General features: G+C 46.8%; 1 protein-coding gene and 1 long non-coding RNA gene across 5 annotated transcripts in view; both read right to left on the bottom strand.

The window, feature by feature from the left end:
• Positions 1–17,087, bottom strand: part of PODXL (podocalyxin like) — a 49,978-nt gene extending 32,891 nt beyond the window's left edge. For all 4 annotated transcript variants that reach the window (XM_069862740.1, XM_069862830.1, XM_069862912.1 and 1 more), the window contains exon 1: positions 16,979–17,087. In XM_069862740.1, the coding sequence (XP_069718841.1) occupies positions 16,979–17,015 (37 nt within the window). In that variant the 5' untranslated portion in view covers positions 17,016–17,087. The remainder of the gene's footprint in view (positions 1–16,978) is intronic.
• LOC138725709 (uncharacterized) overlaps positions 1–25,012 on the bottom strand; it is a 123,928-nt gene that overhangs the window by 36,246 nt on the left and 62,670 nt on the right. The window lies entirely within an intron of this gene.

Below are 25,012 nucleotides of genomic sequence, written 5' to 3'. Positions count from 1 at the left end.
TAGGGTATATACAGCAGAGGAGCACCCAAACTCCATAGGTTTAGGTGCAATATCATACTTCTGTGTGAGCTGGGAACCTCAAATACCCCTTCTCTAGGCCAGGTTGGATGAGGTTTGAGCAACCTCATCCAGTGCAAGGTGTTCCCAGCCCATGGCAGGGGGTCTGGAACTAGGTGATCTTTATGGTCCCTTCTGACCCAAGCCATTCCATGATCCTAAGGAAAATATTGAGTGTTTGGCAACAGGTGTGCTGCCAATGCAGAGAGGCCATCCCAAAGTGGTCAAGTTAGAGCAGAGTGGGCTTTGAGTGGGCTCTCTTGAGGTCCTTGGATCCTCATTCAAGCAGTTATCTTGCTCTGAAACATTTGGTGGCACTTCTTCAAGGTGCTTTTTCCATTGCTAGGACCTGGTATTTAGGCCTACACAACAAATAAGAAGGTACGGAAGGAAGAAGGATCTCACTTTTTAGTCGGCCAACTGGCTTGACTTAATGCTGACAAAGAACAATGCACATTTTGGTCACCCCTACCAAGATGGAGCCTGCAACAGCTTTAATTAGTCAATTAAATGTGGCTTTGTCATAGGAGATGAGACAAAACCAGGACCAGCCAGCTGGGTTTTTGGCTGCTGAATGATATTGTCTTTCCAGCCCAATGACCTCATTGTTATGACTCAATAGGGGAACAATGTTGTCCACCCAGCAGCCCAGCAAGGAGTGGGATTCTTGCGTGGTTACAGCTGAGCAGAAGAGCATGGGAAGTTGCTGCCAGGTCGGGGATCCGGCGCTTTGCACTCAGTGCAAGCGGGCTGGGGTAGGTTTTAATAGCGTGGCTGCGTGCCGAGGAATTCCAGCAATAAATAAATAAATAATATGAAAATGGCATGCAATGGTCATCCTATTCAGCTCCTCAAAAACTCAGCATCTGTTCCCTGGACAGGTAGGTCCAACTAGTGGGTTTGAGCATGGAGATACTAACTAGTTAGGGCGGAAAATGCTATATGTTACCTAGTAAGCTTGCAGCATTTACACATTGATGGGGGAGGTCTGGTTGGAAAATAACCCCTTCTATGTCACCTTTTGAGCTCAGATTTTCACTGACATCTTCTTGTCACCAAAATCCTTCTCTCCAGGGCAGTATCTGGAGGTTGTGCCACAGGGCAGGCCATGGCAGGGCAGGGGAAGGGAGCAAAGGAAGCAGGAAGGAAGAAGGAGCTGCATCCCCTCCCTGCTGTTAATCATCCTCCTCTTTCTCCTAAAAGAAGCCAGCAGGTCTGCAAATCTCATGCTGGTCTCCCACATAGGAGGGGACCCAGAGAGGTGACCTGCAGCTCTGGGTGTAGGAGGGGGATGAAGGGCTGGGCTTCATGATAAAGACCGAATTAGTCTGCTCCTGTGAGAGTGGAGACTGGATCCTGCTGTTGGCTCAGCAGTGAAACTCTTGACACGTCAGTTTGGGCATTTCCTTTAGAAAATCAAGCTGGAGTGGCAGTGGGGTTGGGGATGGGAGGAGAGGGGCAGGGACTGCAGGTTGTGTCTGTGATGAGACCCATCAGCAGAGCAGAGTAAGGGAGAGGACACTGAACTGGGATTGAATAGGTGCTGCTGGTTGTAATCCTGGAGCTGGGGGAGTAAGTGTGGGGAGGGCGAGGGACAGCAAATGCAGCCCCATGTTGAGGATGTGCTACGCTGGTGAAGGCTGTTGAACAGCCCTGTCATGTTTGCAAGTGCTCACTGCGAAACCAAAGCATGGCTTTGATGCAAAAACTACCCTATTTTATGAGATACGTGAAAATCAGTGTCCCTTATTACAGAAAGTCAGAAGAGACAACTGAAAGACCCACGCACAGCCTTCAAATCCACATCTGGAGAAGCACAATCAGGTGTGCAAAAAGACCCTCTTCTTACTCTGAGCCCCATCTCACTCAGACACCTCTGGAAATTAGTTGAGGAAAATGCTCCTTGACTCCCATCAGGGCTGCTCTCAGAAAGCAAGCGCTGAGCCTGCTGACCATGGAGGCCAGAAAGCTGAGGCATCAAAAGCCAATGACAACTTCTAGCAATGCTTATTGTTAACTCTTGTAACTGATTGCTCTACTATTGCTTTGAATAATTAATAACTAGCAAGGCTGTCTACTCCAGACACTGCTTTCTGGTGCAAATGTGCTCCTAGCCCTGTCAGCTGCGATTGCTTAGCACGTGAGCATCTCTGCCTGTCCATCACCAGTTCCTTCCAGTCCCTAGACCTCTCTATGTGGGCCACAGCATCATGGATGAGAGGCTGAAATGCTCAAATGATGTGAAACAACAGAGCCAGGTCCTTTGCCCAGCAAGTTTCTGCATGACACAGTGGACAAATAAATAGGACACTCATGCTGAAGTTAGGCATTGCATTTTGAGACTAAGGATGCAGCAGATGGCAAAGTCCTTTGCTGCTGCACGATTTGAACCAGGTCTTTCAAATGGGAAAAGAATTCAGTTGGAGAAAAGCAAGATGTGGAGAAAATCCCCATCTTGCAAACAGCCCAGATGCTTGGAGGGCTGAACACACCTGAGATGAAGGCGAGTTACAGCAGCAGGGCATTCTGCACATGCACACAGACTCTCAACCCTGGAAATCTGGCTCAAATTTTGATCCAACCAGATCCAAAAGCTGCTATTTCTTACTATAAAAGAGCTGTATTATTCCTAATCTATATTATCAAGGAGATGGCTTCCTCCTTCTTTCTTCACTCTTGGTATTTTTGTGGTAACAGCTAGGGACTGAACAGGGCTGGGGTAATTTCTAATTCTTTGACTTTGGGAAGTCCTACAAAGTCCAGGTGGCACCAAGTTGCTATAATAAGCCATTCCCTACCTTTTGGGAGAAGACATACGGGAAGTCTGCCCACAGGCACCTTGGACACATCTGTCCACCTCCGCAAAGAACAGTTTTGTTTCTTAAAATAGGAGCTGAGAGATCTGAGGGTCTTTATCTGCCTCTAGGAAATAAATTCCTTCAGCAAGAATACCTTCACCTACTTCAGAAGCAGTTTGCGAGCATCTGCTCTTGTTAGATTTGGGCAGAGGCAAAATGTTTTTACCCCCTGCTTTCTCCTGTCCCTTGACAAGGTGCATGCCTCTGCTCAGACTGAGTGAAAAATCCTTGCAATAACAGCTTGCAGGCTGCACTTTTCTTACCCTTCCCTTCCCCAAGGCCCCTGCTGTGATGAGCGTCAGCCTTCAGGATGGGAGTAAATAAATAAATAAAGAGCAATCCTAAAAGCACTCTCCAAAACCCAACTTCAAAGCCCATTTGCCTGCAGAGGTTTCCTAGTCCTGGTCCTACTCGCCCATCCCCTTTATCAGCCTCTTTCTTCCAGTGCCTTAGGGTAACAATTTTCCCAGCCATGATGGAGATAAATCCCTGTCCCAAAATTGCTTCTGAGCTGCATTATAAGGAAACCTTTCCTAAAAGGCCAGCTGGGCTGTGTTCACCAGCCCTGGGCAGACCCCAGTGCCTGCTCCCAGGGAAAGCAGCTTACATCCCTGCATCGCTGCCACCCCTTGGGGCAAACCCCCTCCTAATCAGGTTGGAGCAGTCCTGCCAGACATGAAAAACACTCTCACTGAAGACAAAGCAAAGATCTGCAACTCTCATCCTCCAGCTCAAACATAAATACAGCCCCGAAATAGCCAGCATTCCTTTGACATGGCTGTCCCCCAAGTATTTCTCATCAAACCTGCAAGGCACACGTGGTTGTTTCTTTTGGTGGTTTCCTGATTTTTTTTTTTCCAAGGGGCTTTTTGCAGGTTTTTATCAGGAATGTGAGTGGGATTTCTCTGCTTATGCAGCGGGACCTCAGCAACTATCATGCCAGAGTTTGGCTTTGGGTTCAAAATGCACTGGCTTTGCACGGTTTCCCTAAACCTTCTTACCAATAAGCATCATGCTGAGGGTCCATACCCATCCTCGTGCCTATCCAATTGTTTTTGTCACATTCTGCAATGACAGAAGCCTCCATGCCCACCAGGCAGGGTATGCAGAGGGTCCCGCAGGAGCAGGAGCTGTTGGCAGGGATGAGTCCCTTCGCTTCCACCAGAGATGCTGATGGAAGTCCATAATCTCTGTTTTCTTTCAGCAGAAGGAAAGCCTTGCTCCCTTGGGGGCTGGCTCTGCCACCAAAAACCCTTTAAAGACCCCAAAACTTTGCCCTGCGCATCTGTCAGCTATCCATGGGCAGATTTCATAAGACCACAACAAAGAGAAAACCAGCTCTACTTTTTTTTTTTTTTTTTTTAAACAGAAACCCAGCTCTTTCCTTTATCAACCCATCAGTTTGGACTTCTTCTTTCCCTTCCTAACCATTTGTAAAGGGCATTTGTAAAGGCCTGTACACATTACAGGTTGCACACACTACAGGTTGACTCTGAGGTCCTCTACTTCTTTCACTGCTAACCCAACTTTAAGTGGCCAATTTTCACTGCTCCCCTCCCACCAGTCCACTCTTCCTCTGGTTGTGTTACTTCCCGTGCCAAAAGAACAGCTTTTTTTTTTTTTTTCCCTCCATCTCAGCTGCCCTAAATCAACCCCAGCAGCTGAAACCATGAATTGCAGGAACATCAACTTGGAGAATGTGGATGGTGATGGGTGACAAGCTTTATGGCTTGTCTGTGCAGCCCACAGTGGTGGTTGTATTGACCGTCCTTGCCCTCGTTAGGAGTTGCTAACACCACTCCATCCGCTATCGGCCTTCTCCTTCTTGGAAAACCCTGCACCGGTGAGACCGCTCCTCAAATCCTGTGTTCAGTTCTGGGCCCCTCACCACAAGAAGGATGTTGAGGCTCTGGAGCGAGTCCAGAGAAGAGCAACGAAGCTGGGGAAGGGGCTGGAGAACAGGCCTTATGCGGAACGGCTGAGAGAGCTGGGGGTGTTTAGCCTGGAGAAGAGGAGGCTGAGGGGAGACCTCATTGCTCTCTACAACTACCTGAAAGGAGGTTGTGGAGAGGAGGGTGATGGCCTCTTCTCCCAAGTGACAGGGGACAGGACGAGAGGGAATGGCCTCAAGCTCTGCCAGGGGAGGTTTAGGCTGGACATTAGGAAAAAAATTTTCACTGAAAGGGTCATTGGGCACTGGCAGAGGCTGCCCAGGGAGGTGGTTGATTCACCTTCCCTGGAGGTGTTTAAGGCACGGGTGGACAAGGTGCTGAGGGGCATGGTTTAGTGTTTGATAGGAATGGTTGCATCTGATGATCTGGTGGGTCTTTTCCAACCTGGTGTTTCTATGATTCTATGATAGAGGCGATATCCTGATAATTGTAGCAGTTATGTGCAGAGCAGTGATGGCAGGAGTGGCAGCTGCCATTGTCTTGGTGGCAATGATTGCTCTTGGCAGCTTCCAGCCTAATAAAGACATCCTTTGAAAAGCAACTCCTATGCACGAAGGATGTTTTGACTGTCAGGATCTATCATCCCTTCTCTATTTTTTTCCCACTGTGACTGTTGCCTTAAAGGGTAAAGTTTTAATTGTTAAGCCTATTGGAGAAAATGCTCTTATGGAGGATCAGCAAGGAGATACACGTAAACAGGCTCTATGAGGGGCTCAGGTCTCCACTAGGCTTTGCAGAATTGTCTATTAATAATGCTTCACTTTCGAAAGAAGAGGGGAAATTGAGTTTATCACTCCCATCCTCCCATGACAGGCATGCAGTGTGGACGGATGAGGGTCCACCGGGATCTCTTAGGCTACACTGATTTCCTGGGCACAAGAATTGTCCCATTGGGAAGGGTGTGTGTACTGCCATGGGCCACAATCCATCAAGGCCAAATCTCCCTCTACTTTGTGAAAAGCCAGATTTTGTCATCTAGAGCCAAAGAGAAGATTAAATTTATTGCAGCAGGACTAAACTCAACCAGGACGCCCATGGTACTTGGGGAATCTGGATTTTCCAAAATTAATTGGGACTGGATTTGGATGTAAGACAAAACCCGGGAAGCCTCATTAATTCTTGCTTTTCTTTCTTTTAATCATTGTCTGCCCACACTATGGGCAGATATCCAGGGTATCCAGACACTAAGCATGGAGTTCTTCTGCCTTCAGTTAGACAATTAAATGTTAGTCATATAAATAGCCATTTAAACCCCCTCTGCAGATCAAAGAGATATCCATGCTCAGCTGCTCCACCAATAGTTAATTCAAAGCTGCAAAATCAACTGGAAACTGGCAGCTTAAAAATAAAACTGCTTCCTCTCCCATTTTTAACAGTAAAAGTGAGTTTTAAGAATGGCTTCTGTTTATTCAAAACCCTTAAGGGACATGAAAAAAATTCATTTTAGTCACTAATTCCACCAAAGATTGGCGCTTGCAATTTGTTCAATGAATTGCTTAGCATTAAACTCAAAAGTACACTGAAAAGTTTACATATTAGGTATCCAAAACCTTGGTTACTTGATGTATCCTAAAGGAATTTTAAATTCTGGTTTTCATTAAAATTTAAATGCTGGTTTGCATCTGTCAGTTTACAGAAATTTCCTCTGCAAATAAAGAGTTATTGCCACCAGTAAGCCCCAAATGAGTATTATTCATTATTAGCTAGGAAGGCTTAAAAGATGCATTAATTAGATATCAAAATAGAGCAGCAGCAGGTGATGTAACTGCTTAAGCAAATATGTCCACAGTGTGTCCACCTGGTTAGGAAACACAGCTGAAAGGCAAGAGTGGGCTGTAAATCTCCAAGTTTTACAATGAGCAGCCAAGGAGAATCAGCCCTGCTTAAGGGACATAGCTATGAATTGTAAATGAAAAACATGATTAAAATCAAATGATTCAAATTAAGATCTTCTCCTTCCTTATTTTAAATCGTGATTAAAATTCATAATTTAAGCCACATCAATTTCAATCAAAGCACCCTGCCATAAGATGAGGTTTTGAGCTCTTTGTGAGGCTTTAATGAGAAAAAAGAAAGGACATTCTCCTGTTAAATGCAGTTAATGGGAATTTATTGGTACCATTCATAGGACATAACTATCTGGGAGGCTTTCAAAATCGCATACACTGAGAGTCCCGAGGGATTTTTCTTTAGTTATCTGGGAAAAGTATAAGGAAACAAACCCATTTTCTATACCAGGGTGTTGTAATAAGCTCAAAACTTACTTTCCCGCATTGTTCCACAGGACCATTCAGGGCAGGAAAATTTATCACTCGTGTCAGAGATCAGCTTCTCTCATTGCTTTTTTGGCATGTGAATTACCGTGAGGCTTGGGTGAGCGTGGAGGTGATGATCTCAAGAGCCACTGAGGTGGGCTGAGATTAACTCCTGCATGCTTGAAAAATGAGGTCAAGGGTTGGAGTTTAGCTTGCCAGCTTTACAGCCGATGTGGTGCCGTATCCTATTTCGATAGTGTTTTAACGTGGTTGTCTCTTGGCTGGATGAGGCTTAGGTAGGAGCCACACAGCTAGTTCATCCTGTTTGCAGCACGTGCATCACTGCTTCCCAGGTTTTCATTGCCACGGGTGATTTTGGTGTGCTTGATTCACCATAGATCCATAGAATCATAGAATGATTTGGGTTGGAAGGGACCTCAAAGACAATCTAGTTCCAACCCCTCTGCCACGGGCAGGGACACCTCCCACTGGATCAGGTTGCTCAAAAGCCCCATCCAACCTGGCCTTGAACACCTCCAGGGAGGGGGCATCAGTGACTTCTCTGGGCAACCCGTGCCAGTGCCTCACCACTCTCGCAGTGACAAATTTCTTCCCCATATCTCATCTAAAATCTCTCCTCTTTCAGCTCGAAACTCTCCCCCCTTGTCCTATTCCTGCACTTCCTGACACTGAGCCCCTCCCCAGCTTTCCTGTAGGTCCCCATTTAGCACTGGAAAGTTCATGTGCCCTTTGAAAAAGGCAGCAGAGAGCACAAACACGTCACAGCACTGTGTCAAACCACATCAAGGGGCTGATCCATCTCAAAACTAAACTGCTATTTGAAGGAAAAAATAATTTTAAAAGGAAAATAAAACAAGAGGGGGTCATTTCATGCATTTATAGCACTTTGCTACTTTCTCTGCCTTGCCAACAGAAACCCACAAGAATAAATTTTTATTTATTTATTTGTTATTTTTATTTATTTAGGCTCCAGGTCTCCAGGAGCTAGAGAGTGGAAAGATGGTTGAAAAAAAAGGATGAATGAGAATGCTGGGTTTGAAGTTGTACAGTGGCAACTTGGTTTGAGGGTCTTCCTTAATAGCTAGCGTAGCACCTGGTAGAAAACTTTGTTTACCTGTTTTTAAAACATTTCTTCTATTGCTTAATAGAATAGAAATGTCCAACAAGGACAATTTTAATTGCTTAATTAGTAATCTATGTATCTATATCGATCTCCAGGACCTTGGTTACTTGATGTTATTCCAGTATAACCACTGCTAACAGGATCCGTGCTGGGGAACACAGAGCACTGCTTTAACTACTCTGCTTTTTCTCATCATCATCAAGGCATACAGTATCTTGATAAGCAGCATGTAACAGTCACTCTGAGAGCTATCAATTTTCCACAGGCTGTGGCAGTATCACTGAAACTTTTCCCTTTTTCCCCATTTGTGTACGTGGTGGAATGTCTTATCTCACCCTCCTGCCTCAAGAGTCTAGGGAGGAGAAAAAAAAAATTGGCCTTTGCTATTAGGTTTCAAAGAAAGAGTTTCTCAAACACAGTTTCTCTAAACCTTTCAGCAGAGTCTTTCAAGTCCTCTTTGTCAAAGTCAGAAATCTGGCATTTTCTGTTTGCCTGTATTTAGCAGAAGCCACTTAGAATAAATGCCTGACAAAGTTGTCTCCTTATTTCTCCACAATAGATTTAATACTTCTTTAAGGACTAGACCTTAATAACCCTACGCCAATTTCTACCTCCTCCTCCAGTTAAAATTACTAAAATCAATTAAGGCTGAGAGAGAAATTTTCAACTTTTGCCATTAATGACTAAGGCCTTATTCTTCCACTGCGAAATGACCTTCCTCCTCCCTTTCACCAGTCTTGTGAGCCGTGTGCTGTAAGACCAAAGCCTGCACGCATAGTTTGTAAGAGAGAGAAAAAAATGCTGGATTAATCCAATTTTTATTAAGGATGCTAAGATTATAAGCCAGACCTCGAAGCAACATTTAAAATGGGACTAACTCAGAAATAAAAAAATATCTTTTCCATTTTGGAGGAGATTTTAACACAGATCTTCACTGCCTATTTCTAAGGCATCTGTCCTGCACCTGGCTTCAAACACAGACTTTGTTTTAAAACCCAAAGACTCTGTTCTTCTTATCTGCCTTTCCATTTTGCAGGCTTTAGGGTGTACTCTTGACCCATCCCCAGAAATTCTTCCAAATCCTGAAACGTACATTTTTTTTGATGTTTTTAAGCAAATACAGATACTGTTATGCAACATAAGCATATCCAGGGTCAGATCCTGGGCATTTTTGGTGTAGCATCAGACCCTGAAGAGGAGCATGTATGGAGAGAAGTGCCTCTAGAGCCCAAGTCCTCCCCAGATACTTCTGAATTGTCTTCAGAAGATGTCTGTCTTTCTCTTTCCTAACGGCAACTGTCTTCATAGAATCACAGAATCACCAGGTTGGAAGAGACCCACCGGATCATTGAGTCCAACCATTCCTATCAAACACTAAACCATTCAGAGACAACTCTGCTCCGACTCTAAGTATCTTGGTCGAGATGACCTACATGGCACCAACTTCGGCTCCTCAATAGGAGGAAAAAGCAGCTTGTTCAGAAGTACAGAAGAGCTGGCAACACCAGGACTCCCAATTTTCCCTTCCTCCGCACGGCCCCTCATCCCAGGGACCAGTTCCTTTTCTGCTGCCATCCAGCCTCACACTATGCTGAGATGCAGGACACCTTGGACATTACACACAAAGCTGAGCCATGCTGAAAGCCAAATCTCAACCTGGGATTTTGCCTTAGAATCACAGAATCGTAGAATCACCAGGTTGGAAGAGACCCACCGGATCATCGAGTCCAACCATTCCTATCAAACACTAAACCACGTCCCTCAGCACCTCGTCCACCCGTCCCTTAAACTCCTCCAGGGAAGGTGACTCAACCACCTCCCTTGGCAGCCTGTTCCAGTGACCCTTTCTGTGAAAATTTTTTTCTTAATGTCCACTTCCCACTGGCCTAAACCTCCCCTGCCTTCCTGCAGCTGGTTTAATTGTAGAGGTACATCCAAAAGCAGGTGCTTCAGCATCTTTGAATTCCCATCTCCCTAAATAAAGGCTCATTTCCCTTCGTTTTTCCCTTCTGTTTTACGCTGGGCATTGAGGCTTTACACTGAGTTAATCTTAATAAGTCGTTTGCATTCTCCCGGTCTCCTTGAAATACTTTGTCACCAAACTGTCACCGGCGCGGTCCTGGCCTGAGGCCAAGCAAGCTGCGAGACGCATGTTATTTACGGGATGGGAAAGGTGCCTGCCACATGCAGAGCAGCGTGCGCTGCAAAGATGCAAAGATTTGCAAAGCAGCCACTCATTCGTGATGAGAAGAACTTCAGCAAGAAGACTTGGGACCCAATAAATAAATGATCAATGGAAGATATTGTTGGCTTCAGGGTCAGGAGCAACTTCATTCTATATCTTGAAGGAGAGAGGATGTCTTTCCTCTTTAGAATTGATGGTGTATTGCTCTCAGCAATATTCGTTACCCACAGCTGACTCCAGAACACACTATGGCTCAAGTTAAATGAATATATGCACACAACCCTCAAGAAGGTCACCCTAAATAACCCACCACACTTTTGCACTCCCAGAAGTCAATAACGTTACTACTGTTGGCATTTTCCAAGTCTCCAGCAGGCACTGTTATAGCATTATTTACAATTCACAGCAGGCAGCTAACTTGAAGTTGGATAAGTCATCCTCGAAAGAACCTGTCCCTCACCCTTGGCTATGGAAGGAAGTGAGGACACTGATATCCATCACCTAGAAGTTTACCTAGAAGAAAAATACCACTGTGTCAGCATGGCCCCAGGTGGTCACATTGTAAGGGGGTAGAAAGCAGCAGTGCAAAGTCAGCAGCTCCTCCTGAAACACAGCAGGAGCTCCAAATCTACTAAATGCCACGATAAAAGCCCTCTAAATGGGACTTGTGACTTCTCCACCCTCCCGCTGAAGCATCACAAGGTTGCTTCTGGCCATGGAAAGCTGTTGTTGTGTTGCAGCCCCCTACTCGCCAGGCCTTCATTGATGCTATTTCTACTGCAGCTACCCAGGAGACCCTAAAAGAGAGCATCTCCCCATCCCTTAAGACTCATTGCATGGTCTCTCCACCACACAGCGTGCAGTCTAAACAAACAAAAATGAGAAACTGTGGCACAGCCAGTTCTTTAAACAGCAGTTCAGCTCTCCAGCTGATAACATATCACATATGGGGTTTGTACAATAACAAGGTAGATCATCTTTTTCTCCCCAGTTCAGTCTACCTTCTCGGGCAGGGCTCAAAAGTAACATGATTTTAGATCTAGACTAGTTCCACTGCTTAGGCACCTCGAAACTAGAGCTGTGATATGGGCAGAGCACATCCCTTCTGCCTCACCCAGTTTTAAGCAAGTGGATCTATGTATTTCTCAAGGACACCCAGAGCAAAACACGAGACAAATAGGCAATTAGAGCTGTTAAAACCTGATGAAGCTTAGACTAATGGTCCCAGACTTTTCCAAATAATAAAGAAGCAACAGGAGAAAGTACCCACCCCTGGGATGTGGGATACATCACATCAGGCAGTCCCGAGAAAAAAGATTTGTTTTGGTTAAGCCCTAATGGCACATAGAGAGGGATTTGGGGGAAATGGGTTGCGCATCCCCAATGCAGCAGGACCTGCAAGACTCCCATGCAGAATCAAGCTCGAGCCTAGCTGCCTCACAAGCAGCAAGAGAAGGATTTGGTGGATTTGCTTGGCAATCCCAAGCCCAAAAGTTGTGTTTTCTGCAACATGGACTGTTTGGCAAATCCCTGGTGGTTACGGTGAACTGCACAGAGGTAGCTGGAGAACAACAAATGCCAGATAACTGTACGGATCGTTCAGAACTAAAAAAAAAAAGCTAAGTTGGGTCAGGAGCTTTCTGCGAAGGGCAGGCATTACAGGAATTCAGTAAAAACATCCTTAGGTGGAGATCGGGCAGTTATAGAAGAAGCCGTGCATGTAAACAGGCTTCGGACGAGGAAGTTGGCAGAAGCATGCGAAAACGCTTGGGAAAGTTTGCCAGATTTCACATGCCTGCACATGGGGAATGGACCAAACCGGGCCACCCGGATTCCTGCAAAGTTCAAACCCTCTGTAACGTTTGGCTCTGAGCAGAGCTGAATGTGGCTGTCGGTCATGTAAGTGCGCTGTCATGCTGGGAGCAGGACTGAAGGTGAGGGGGATGCATGTTTCTGCTCATGTTTCGCTAACCGTCAGCTCAGCAGCTGGAAAGGAGGAATTTCTGCACACCCTTGGGTGGGTTGTTTGCAATGTGCTCCGTCCTCCTACTGCTTGGACCCCATGGTCCAAGAAGAGCGACAAAGCTGGTGAGGGGGCTGGAGAAGAGGGGTGTTTAGCCTGGAGGAGGCTGAGGGGAGACCTCATTGCTCTCTACAACTACCTGAAAGGAGGTTGTAGAGAGGAGGGTGCTGGCCTCTTCTCCCAAGGGACAGGGGACAGGACGAGAGGGAATGGCCTCAAGCTCCACCAGGGGAGGTTCAGGCTGAACATTAGGAAAAAATTTTTCACAGAAAGGGTCATTGGGCACTGGCAGAGGCTGCCCAGGGAGGGGGTTGAGTCACCTGCCCTGGAGGTGCTTAAGGCACGGGTGGACGAAGTGCTGAGGGACATGGTTTAGTATTTGATAGGAATGGTTGCATCCGATGATCCGGTGGGTCTTTTCCAACCTGGTGTTTCTATGATTCTATGATTCTATGGAGATGTAGCTATTGAAGGCAGATGGGCTCAGGGCTTGAGCTGCTGTAGCACAGAGCAGCTCAGCTGGGTGTCCTGATGGGATCCTACTTCACCAGGGCATTAACCCTCTATGGATGAAACACCACTCATCCCGTCCTCTCTGGCCTTGCAGAGCATCAAGGGACTCTGGGTGCTGGCATGGGTCCCTGGGGACAGGGGAAACCCAGTCCAGCATCAAGGAGAAGGGGACAAAATTCAGGGCAAGTGCGAGCAGGTGGGATCGATGTGTTCCTGGACCTAAACCCCAACAGCTCCTCTCCACCCTCCTATAGCGCTATGACACCCAGAATAACACAGGGGCTATCGCACAGCCTGAAGGATCCTTGCTGGCTATAATTGACTTCATCAGTTCCCATGCCCTGAGTCCCCAAACACCCCAGAGCTCGTGTTGGCAGGCTTAGGTCTTTTAAAGCATGCAGACAGGGAGAGAAAAGTCATGATTTATAGGGAAAATAATAACCAAAGTGCAACCCCAGCCTCCCTGCAAATGCTGAGAGCAGATATTTCCAGCCGGTCTCCCGTCACCACCAACATGAAAGATCATCAACCTCCTCATCATAAGCTTTTAAAACAACTTTCTGGAATTAAATCAGGGTATTGCATGTTTCCAGCTCCTTTCATCCACGGATCTTCAAGTGCTATACAAACAATACTTTAATTAAGCCTCCTAAACAGACCCACGGGGTATGATTACCATGTCTGCTTTGCCACTGGGGAATCAAAGGCATTGCACTGCTGAAAGGGCTTGCAAAAAAAAGGCTGCAAAAATCAAAGTTCATCCAACAGCAAATATATAAGGAGACCCATTTCACTGCAGTGTCGATTTTAAAACGCTCTGGTTAACAAGGTTTTTCTTCTCCAGTAGACGTGGCCCCAATTATCTGCTCCTGCCCGTATCAAGATTAGTATTCAATGGATAAAATGGATTCTAAAAAAACTGCACATCTTTGACAGCCTGTCCTGAACAAACACTAACTCCCAGTACCAGGAGCCAGGCACCTTTGGGAATGAAAAGTGGTGTTTCGGCAACAAGGATTTAAAACCCATCAATCTTTGGTTTGCTTTGAGCTGGGGGAAAAGGGCTCATCTCAGGTAAAATCCCTTCCTGCCCCCAGGACAGGTTTGAGCTGTGGTTCTTTTTAATCCCCTGGGAATAAAAAGTATTGTTCCTCTCATCCTGATGCAATTTTGCTATCATACCCCCCTGTGGGACAGACTATCTAACATGGGGAAAGAACAAATAAAACAAAATGTCCTGTGAACATGCTGTAATGGGTAACTCCGAGTCCCTCACAGGCTGCTTGAATTGGAAGATGTTTTTCACCCGATGTCACATTTGCTGCATCTCTTGAACACACCGGCCGTGCCTTGTCTGAGGCTGATTTTATTTTGATTTACAGCAGGGGAAATTAGAGGGGATCTCGGCAGAATCAAGGGGTTAGGATGATATAAACCTGGAAGCCACTATTTTCAGCAAAACCGCTGTACCCAAAATAGCTGCTTTTAACAACTCCAGCCACCTTAGGCTGGTTGTGCTCTGCCAAACACAGGTTGTTGTCACCTCCTTCCTCATGACACCCAAAATCACACTCCAAAATCCCAATTCCCTGCTCATCCACCCCAGTCACATCACAACAGAGCAAGGCACGCGAGCTCCATCTCAATCACGATTTTTTAAGATACCAAAAATCTTACAGTTCCACTAATAAACCCAACTTCCTCCCATTTTTGTGAGGAAAAAAGACGAATTTTAGGCTTTGACTAACGAAGATGGTTGCAGCCAACACCAGCCCTACAGGTAAGCACTGCTGAGACTCCAAGCACTAACACCCAGCAAGGAAAGATGCCTAGTTTGGCCCCTAACAAAGCAAATCCTGGTGCAAATACTCTGGGAACAACATAAAAGTGTGTCTAAGGAGCTTATTTCAGAACTTAAGAGCAGCACTAATGGCAGAAAATACTGTTTTGAAGGATTTAATCAAATAATCGCTGAGAAAAATGTAATAGGATCACTTGAGAGTGTTATAGAAACAGGTCCCTCCACCATCCTCCCGCTAAAAGCCTGTTTTGTACCAATCCCAGCATATTTACTGCTCCGTTTTGAAAAACAGAACAAAACCTTCCGAGAAGGCAAAGTCAGCTCAACTCAGCTAAATTCTGGCCAGCACAAGAAAAATTGCATTAACGTCTCCTATTTTATGCCAGTATTAATGAGCTGAGGCTTTTTGAGTTTTAAAGGGAAGAGAAATCTTCTCTTTTAAAGCCCGTGATTGGCACCAGGGAAGATGGGGGCTTCACACCTGCTCGCCCACCAAGCCACAGCACTGTGAGCCTGGAGATAGCAGGGAAAAAAACAGGCAGGCAGAGATTTCAGCCAGACCTCTGTGAATTCACCCCGTAGTTAAACCTCCAGGGCCCTGCCTCCACTTGTGCTTTTACCTCTGGAGCTTTTGTTACCTTCAATAAAAGTTCAGCCAAGGCTCCACTGGGAGACATGAGACAGAGTAAGTTTTCACTTTCTCCTATTTTGTTTTGTTTTGTTTTGTTTTATTCCATTCCATTCCATTCCATTCCATTCCATTCCATTCCATTCCATTCCATACCTATTCCATCCCATCCTATATCATCCCATCCCATTCTATTTTATTCCACTCCATTCTATTTTATTCCACTCCATTCTATTCTATTTGATTCTGTTCTATTTTATTCTATTTTATTCTGTTTTCCCCTACTTCATCTTCCCTGACTACAGGGAAGATAAACTCGACTCCTCCCTGATTTTATTCACTTCTGAAATAATCAGTGCCTTTCCTTTCCCCACTACTTTTTGGTGCGGTTTATGACCATCTCTCCAACAAAACACCCCGACAAAGACCCAGACCTTCTGCTGCATCACCCACAGCTGTTTCCGCAGCACCTTTAACCCCAGCACTATTGCAGGGCTTGAATCATAGAATCACCAGGTTGGAGAAGACCCACCGGATCATCGAGTCCAACCATTCCTATCAAACATTAAACCATGTCCCTCAGCACCTCATCCACCCATCCCTTAAACTCCTCCAGGGAAGGGGACTCAACCCCCTCCCTGGGCAGCCTGTTCCAGTGCCCAATGACCCTTTCTGTGAAAATTTTTTTCCTAATGTCCAGTTCCCACTCCCCATCCAGCGCGATGCATGGGATATTAGGAAGAATTTCCTCACTGAAAGGGTTTTCGGGCACTGGCAGAGCCTGGTTGAGTGCTCATCCCTGGAGGTGTTTAAAATACGAGTAAATGAAGCGCTTAGGGATGTGATTTAGCAGTGGACAGGTACGCTTGGGCTTGATGACCTCAAAGGTCTTTTCCAGCCTAGCGAGTCTATGATTCTCTGATCCCACCCAGCAGCCCCACAGCAAAAGGTCTCCATAAGTTTGCTCTTTTTTCCAACTCCATCAACTTCCACTGGGGAATTGCTGCCTCCCACCAGCTTTTCTCCACTTTTTTCTCCCGTCACCAGCCAGGGGCGAGGGCTCATGTCCCATCCCTGCAGCACCTGGCTGCTTGGACCACTTCAAGAACCGCTGAACCATCCCGAAGCGAAGCTCCCCGCTTTGCTTTTGGGACCCTAAAAAAAGGCTGTGAGGCTCAGGGCTTTACGCATCAGCCTCCAAGACCCCAAAACCCCTGGACCTTTGTGCAGCCGGATGAGGGAGGGCAGAAGCGGCGTGTTTAGCTCATCCCGTTGCATAAAGAAACAAGCACTGCGGCTCCCGGAGCCCCGAGTTGAGCTGCTGGGGGTGGCTGGATGCTCTTAGTTTCTCAATAAGAAGGTTATCCAGGCTGGATTGGGAAAGGGGGCGCGCACTCAGCATCCCCCACTTGATTTTTTTCCACCTTTCTGCAAGATTTGCTTCCAACTCCCCGACAGCAAAGGGAAAAAAGGAAGGGAAAAGCAGAAAGATGCTTGAGATGGGGGGGAAAAAAGGAAAAAGCGAAGGTAAAGAGCTGGGGTGGGGGGTGGTTGGTACTTACCGAGCAGCAGCAGCGGCAGCAGGAGTGATGCCCGCATGGTGCCTCAACGCTGCCGTCCCCGCAGCGGCTCCCAGCGCTCTCCCCTGATCCCAGCCCCGCTCCCAGCCCCGGTCCCAACCCCCCCCCCGCATCTCCTGCCACCGGGGGAGGGGACACGGCGGTCCTGGACCGCCCCCGCCTCCGCCCCCTGCGCCGGGAGGGATGGGGATGGGGGGGGGGGATGCAAAAAGGGGGGCGGGGGTCCACCTGCTTGGGGGATGCGGTGGGGTGACGAGGTTTGGAGGGGATTTAGGGGTCCCACCTGCATGCTGGAGATTTTGGGAGTTTGTCAAGGTTGGAGGGGATTTGAGGGTCCCGTCTGCATGGTGGAGATTTGGGGGTTTGTCAGAGTGAGAAGGGTTAGAGGAGATTTGGGGGTCCCATCTGCATGGTGGAGATTTGGGGGTTTTGTTAGAGTTGGAGGGAACTTGGGGGTCCCACCTGCATTGGGGAGATTTGGGGGTTTGTCATGGTTGGAGGAGATTTGGGGGTCCCACCTGCATGCTGGAGATTTAGGGGTTTTGTCAGAGTTGGAGGGGATTTGAGGGTCCCACCTGCATGGGGGAGATTTGGGGGTTTTGTCGGGATTGGAGGAGATCTGAGGGTCCCACCTGCATGGTGGAGATTTGGGGGTCTTGTCAGTGTTGGAGGGGATTTGGGGGTCCCACCTGCATGCTGGAGATTTTGGGAGTTTGTCAAGGTTGGAGGGGATTTGAGGGTCCCGTCTGCATGGTGGAGATTTGGGGGTTTGTCAGAGTGAGAAGGGTTAGAGGAGATTTGGGGGTCCCACCTGCATGAGAGAGATTTGGGGGTTTGTCATGCTTGGAGGGAATTTGAGGGTCCCATCTGCATGGTGGAGATTTGGGGGTTTTGTCAGAGTTGGAGGGGATTTGAGGGTCCCACCTGCATGGGGGAGATTTGGGGGTTTTGTCAGGGTTGGAGGGGATTTAGGAGTCCCACCTCCATGGGGGAGATTTGGGGGTTTGTCGAGGTTGGAGGATATTTGGGGGTCCCACCTGCATGAGAGAGATTTGGGGGTTTTGTCAGAGTTGGAGGGGAGTTGAGGGTCCCTCCTGCATGGGGGAGATTTGGGGGTTTTGTCAAGGGTGGAGTGGATCTGGGGTCCCACCTGCATGCGGGAGATTTGGGGGTTTTGTCGGGATTGGAGGAGATTTGAGGGTCCCTCCTGCATGGTGGGGATTTGGGGGTCTTGTCGGTGTTGGAGGGGATTTGGGGGTCCCAACTGCATGGGGGAGGTTTGGGGTTTTTTGTCAGAGTGAGAGGGGTTAGAGGAGATTTGAGGGTCCCTCCTGCATGCTGGAGATTTGGGGGTTTTTGTCGGGGCTGGAGGGGATTTGTTGGATTTGGGGGACTCACATGCATGGGGGACATTTGGGGGCCTTGTCAGGGCTGGAGGGGATTTGAGGGTCCCACCTGCGTGGTGGAGACTGCGGGGTTTGTCATGGTTGGAGGGGATTTAGGAGTCTCACCTGCATGAGGGAGATTTAGGGGTTTGTCATGCTTGGAATTTGTTAGATTTGCGGGTCTCACCTGCATGGGAAGATGTGGTGGACTGAGAACAGCTGGAAGGAATTTGGGAGATTTAGGGGTCCTACATGCATGGTGGAGATTTAGGGGTTTTATTGGGGTGGGAGGAGATTTGTCAGATTTGGGGGTCCCACTTGCATGCTGGAGATTTGGGGATTTGTCATGGTTGGAGGAGATTTGGGGGTCCCACCTGCATGCTGGAGATTTGGGGGTTTGTCATGGTTGGAGGAGATTTGGGGGTCCCACCTGCATGCTGAAGATTTTGGGGTTTGTCAGGGTAGGAGGGGTTAGAGGAGATTTGGGGGTCCCACCTGCATGGGGGAGATTTGAGGGTTTTGTTGGGGTTGGAGGGGTTTTGTGGGACTTGGGGTTCCAACCTGCATGGGAGGGATTTAGAGTATTCATCAAGATGAAGGCTTGGAGGGAATTTGGGGTATTCATTGGGATGGAGACTTATGGGGGATTTGGGACTCCTGCATGGGGAGGCTTTGGGGTTCCCACCTGCATGGAGGGGTTTGAGGTTATCATCAGAATGGGGGGTTGAGTGATGGGGGCTTGAGGAGGGATTTAGGCTTTCATCTGCACTTGGGTTTTCAGATTGATTTCAGATTCTCACCCGCATGGGTAAGGATTTGGGATTTTCATCTGGATGACAACCTGGGTGTCAGTCTGGGATTCCCACCTGCATGGGGGGAAAATGGGATTTTTATCAGGATGGGCTTTTAAGAATGGGCTACAAAGATGATCAGAGGGCTGAGAAGACAGGCTGAGAGGGTTGGGGTTGTTCAGCCTGGAGAAGAGAAGCCTTGGAGAGACCTTAGAGCAGCTTCCAGTAACTGAAGGGGCTACAAGAAAGCTGGGGAGGGAGTTGTTAAAAGGACATGGAGTGATAGCATGAGGGGGAACGGCTTTAAATTGGAAGAGGGAAGATTTAGATTAGACATCAGGAAGAAATTCTTCATGATGAGGGTGGTAAGGCTCTGGCCCAGGTTGCCCAGGGAAGTTGTGGATTTCGCATCCCTGGAGGTGTTCAAGGCCAGGCTGGAAAGAGCCTTGAGCAGCCTGGTCTGGTGGAAGGTGGTTGGAACTGGATGATCTTTAAGGTCCCTTCCAACCCAAACCATTCTATGATTCTATGATTCTATGATTCTAGGAATGGGTTTGGTATTTTTTTCTGGATGGAGGCTTGGGGGTTGATTTTAGATTCCCACCTGGGTGAGAGTTGCTTGGGATTGTCATCTCCATCGGGCTTGATTTGGGATTCTCACCATGTCTGGATTGATCTGGGGGTTCTATAAGTGTGTGTGTGTGGGGAATAATTTGAGGTTGCTTTCTGCAGTCACACACACTCCTCGCCACCACTGTCTATGCTCTGATGGTACAAAATTCCCTTAATCCCTCCTCTTCCTCCCGGAGTGGGATGAAGGCCCAGGGGATGCAATGTGGGGACTTCTTGGGGGAGGGTCATTGTCTGGGGGTGCAGCACCCCCCCACCACAACATCTACGGTGGTCATTCCTTGATCCTAAGGACTCAGCATGGTGCTCACATCCAACCTTCAGACCCATGGAGTCCCCCAGCATCCTCTCTGGAACTAAGCTGTGCTTTAAAATATTATATATATAAATTAATGTATGTTTACATAAGATGTTTTCTAAGAAAGGTTTGCACCAGTTTGGAAATGTTTCAAAGGAAGAAACATCCCTAAATGACTAAGGACAAAATTATTATTAAGTCTTTGCATTTTTTATATGAAGAGAGGGAAAGATGCTGAAAGTTTTTTATCTGGCGTTCAGGCAAGGAGCATTCACTGCAGTTCAGAGGAGACTGAAAATGAGCTCAGAGCTTTGCTCTGAATCCTCCTTGCACAGGCAGATCCAACAAAACCATGAAACTTCCCCAGCTTGGATCCAGAGGTGGTAAAAATAACCTTCATTCCAAAAACAATTTTTCAAACATGGGTTTCTTGATACCTTCAGTTGAAGGTGGACTTTCTTCTCATTGCAAGGTCACCTTGAAAAGACTTGAGGAGAGGCTTGGGTTAGCTCGCTCAGCCTTCCCTACCTGCTTTGCATGTTGTCCCCAGAAAGGCTTCTTATCCTTGTTTTAGCTTCTGGGTCAGTGCCAGAGCGAGACTTTCTGTGTCCCTCAGCCCAGTCTCACCTCCTCTTGCTGCAACCCTGCATTACACAGTTACCTAAAAGCCAAAGAAACTCGTGTTGCAATAAATGAATGAATGAGTTGATGCACATTATTAATCTTGCCATTAGAGATTATGAGAGAGGCAGTTTCTTCTTTCTCTGTGGAATATTTTTAATAACAGATGAATTCCCCCCTGCCACACACATACTCTCCCAATCAGCATATTTTGCTGTTAACTGTGAAGTCAAGACAGCCTAAGGAAAAACCTGGGCTGCATCAGTGTTCCTGGGATGGAGAGGAGACAAGTGATGCTGAGGTCCTCAGACTCTCTGTTTGCTGCACCAGGACCCGTAATATGCTGCAAAAATACCCTGTGGCACACTGCTCTGTGGTAACAGTATCTGGGAGACTGGGATCACCCTAAGATGTCTTGTGTCTCCTTGGTGGGTGAGGGTTGTGGCAAGAGCAAGCAAGAGCAGACAAGATCAGAGCTCCTTTGGCAGTGACTAAAATAGATCTAAGGAAAATAAAATGGGAAGAAATCCACTTAAAAATCAGGCTGGCTTCAATGACCATTGAGTTTATGGTGCAATGATTGTACAGGGAGTTAGGAGGAGAAGAAAATCATCTGGCTGGCCTCATCAGCAGATCTGGGCTGTACTGGTCCTTTAGCCTTGTGCAGGGAGGAGGGAACTCACCCCCTGAGCTTTTGATGTGTAAGTCTTTTTAGATTGCTGATTGGGCTGTAAGTTTTCTCTTAAATTAGCAGAACACTTAGGCAGGGAGTTTTGTCAGTTCTCAGCAGGGCTTTCCTCTCAGTTGGACCTCCTTTTGCCATAAGAGACAAGGAGGAGACTGTAGCCACTGCATGGAGAGCATGGATGCTGCGCAGAAAGTTTCTTTTGAGGAGTCTGTGGTTATCATCAGATACTCAGATTGTAAGGGCTCTGCCATCTGTGCTGGGAATTGCTCCTCAGTCAGCAGGGCGAACTCCAGAGGGTCTCCAGCCTCCTCTCTGACTGCTCCCTGCTGCATGGTCATGCAGCTCCTCTCTTGCAAGCTTTAGCTGCTGGCAATTGGTGATTAAACAACAGCACAGCATCCTCTTCTTGGGATAACAGCTTCATCTAGACACATGGTGTTAAACCTCCTTTTCCAAGCAGGTAGCAGAAAGGACTCACATTGTTCTGCTGCTTTGCAGGGTCCGGGTACCTTCTCATTTGCATCAGCTTGGAATCTGCCTTTTGTCTCTGCTGCAAAGAGGATAATTACTAAGACAGTGTCAGATCAAGACTATGAATCATGAGCAGCTGAAGGAAAAAAAGAACAGGATATTTAGCATGACTGCTTCAAAAGCTGGATGTCTGTTAAAGCGTATCCTGCTCCAATGCCTAAACATCATCTGGGCAAGAGGGTCTGAGAAAACCCTAACTTGGGAAACTCTGTGCTTCTGTGGGTATCAGAAAGGCAACAGTTTCAAAGAAACAGATAAACAGCCTTTTGCACCCAAAGACGTGCAACATTTCCAACTGGGAGCTTTATCACGAGTGTCCCAGCTCTGGAGGGTTTCCTAAATACCAGCATCACAGGGTCAGAAAATTCTGTATAAGCTTTTTAACTTTCAACTCCGAAGATGAAAAAGCATGCATTAGACATGCAGAGAAACCTTTGGGAGAATGGTCTGCTCATCTGCCTGAAAAACAGGAACAAAAAGATAAGAAATTACTCCAAAATCTATCAACATTATTATTATTTAAAATCTCCTGGGCTTAGGTCAGCCAGGTGTCTTTTTAAAGCTTGATATTGCTGTGATAACACACACAGACTCACGTATGCCTAGTTCCTTGTGTCATAGCTAAATATTTATTTAAGATTGCGAAAGAGCAGAACAGGGAGCCAGGAGTTTCAAGGTACATAACTCAGCTGAGATGAAACTGTCTCAGGAGGAGGAAGACTTCACATGACACAAGATTTCTTTGTTCGGGAAATCATAAGCTGCTTTCATAGTTCCATGAAGGCTATGGAAATCCTGTTTCTTCTGCTATTTACAAGTAAACTGGACAGAAAAGAAGAAAACATGATGTAGAGGATGCTCTTGTGCCTTGCAGCACTGGGATAAATTCCCAAAGAAAGCTTTTTCTTCTCTGCACCATGTAATTCCTTCTCAGCTGCATTCAGCTTCCTTATAACATTTGACTGACATCTCCAGGCATCCTTGCAATATTTACCTCTTTTCACAGAAAATGACCAAGGAATGCCCATGCAGCATGAAAATCCTTGGGCTGAGATCCAGCTTAGGATCTTTTAGCTTGCCAGTAATCCAATTTTACTGAATATCATCACTTATCTTCCTTTTGGAATGGGACACAAAGTGATGAAGTTTGGCGTTCAAATCTGGGGTTAAGATGGGAAGACGAATGGCAGCGCATGGGGCTGATACCTCTGCTGTGAGTAACAGCATGAACGACAGCACGTGAGCTCCTGGGGTGAAGATCACCAGTGACTATTTCAGGAAGGAAAGCAAAAAAACCCCTCCCAACTACTCTCCCTTCAGCAAGAGACAAAAATACCTACGGTATGATCTCTGCCTGACAGATAGCCTCAAGGAAATGGGGACATTGTTGGAGTGAAGTTTGCAGATAGATTCATAAAATCATAGAATAACCAGGTTGGAAGAGACCCACTGGATCATCGAGACCGAAGTGAGGGAAAAAGGCTGTTCAGGAGAAAAAAGAAACAGGGGAAAAGTTTGTGGTGTGTAAAGAATGGGGAATTGAGGCAATATTCATATATTTCAAAAGATGAGGAGCCAGATGTGTCATGGAGGGGAATGTTCCTTAGATTGGACCTGACCCAGCAGGAGCAAATGAAACACAGCTTGCTGCAGGAGCAGGAGCTTTTTCAAGAAAGCTAACAACAGCAGGAGATACCGCTCACAAGGCTACCTGTGGTTTCCCTGACTCCTAAGAGTGAAGAGGCAAAAACCTTTTTGGAACTGATGCATCAGACAAAGACATCAAATAGAAAGACATCATATGAAATTTGGATTCAGCCCTCAGCTCCAAAATAAGCTCCTGATGTCAACTATGATCCTATACTGAAGAACTCCTCTTCCTCCACTTTGCTTTGGCTGCTTGGACAAGTGCAATTATTGGATTTAATTTCTTAAGAAAATTAAGTGAGGAGATTCATTTTCAGCGAGCTGCTGACCCTCCTGCAACACACAGGCTCCAGGAGATGCATACATATGCCTGTCTGTGGGCAGCTTTGGGACTGGACCAAGACACCTACACTTGTACTAGAGGTGTCTTTGTGAGGATGAACAAGTCTTCTGTGAAACCCAAGCCCCGTGGAGCAGCATCTCTGGTGCAGTTGGCGTTACACAACTTTGTGCAAAATCACACCACACAGCCTCTCTTTAACTGGCTGAATCCTGTCTCTGCTCTGAAGAACCAGGAGAGAAATTATTAGCTGTAAGGATGCAGAGGCATCTGATGGCCTGTTCTCCAGCCCCTTCACCAGCTTCGTTGCTCTTCTCTGGACTCTTCTTCTCTGGATTTTGATGAAGTCCTTTCAAATGGTTGCCTTTCTTCTCTTCCCTGCAGGTGCATGGCAGCCCTGGTTCAACTATCGATGTGGTAGGGGTGGGATGAAATAGCCATAGGTGCCTGGAGGCATCTCATGTACTTAAGATATCTTCACAGCAAGTAGAGATGTCTTCATGGCAAGAAGCATGATCCCAGAGGAGAGATGTGGAGCTGCAACATTGGATCTTAACGGCTGTTGTATGGCAGGTGCATTGGAAACGGCACTGTGGAGATGCAAAACTCTCTGTGTTGGGGCTAAGGAGCTTTTATAGGTAGATCTGGAAGCTTCATAGTGCTTCTGTCTTGCCTTGTCCTTCACATGAAGTTCACCTAATGGTTTTTATTAAAAGGGAAGGCAGAGGAATGCAGGAAAGAAAAACAAACGTCCTTTTAGGAGCGACAGGCAAGCAGGTAGACACATTTTCTGCTGCTAGAAATAGGCACTGGTGAAAACACGTTGCTCTGCATGTCTCCAGATGGGTAGGCATCTCTTTTTTCAAGCCCAGAAAGGACAGAGAATTATACCACTCCTGCTCCAAAGTCCCTGCTGTTCATCCTCTCCACAAACCCCTGCAGAGGTCTGTGGGCTAGAAAGGACCAGTAAGAGACCTATAAAATAGTTCTGAAGTGGATTGCTCCCTTTTATTGGAAAATGGACCAGCATTATTTCCTTCTGGATAGAGCAGGGGAATTCCTTGAGTTCCCAAGCCTCCTGAATT

Source organism: Phaenicophaeus curvirostris, chromosome 1 (assembly GCF_032191515.1).
Source record: "Phaenicophaeus curvirostris isolate KB17595 chromosome 1, BPBGC_Pcur_1.0, whole genome shotgun sequence".
Taxonomy (NCBI): Eukaryota; Metazoa; Chordata; class Aves; order Cuculiformes; family Cuculidae; genus Phaenicophaeus; species Phaenicophaeus curvirostris.
Note: the sequence above shows the minus strand (reverse complement) of the source record. Positions and strands in the feature narration are given on the sequence as shown.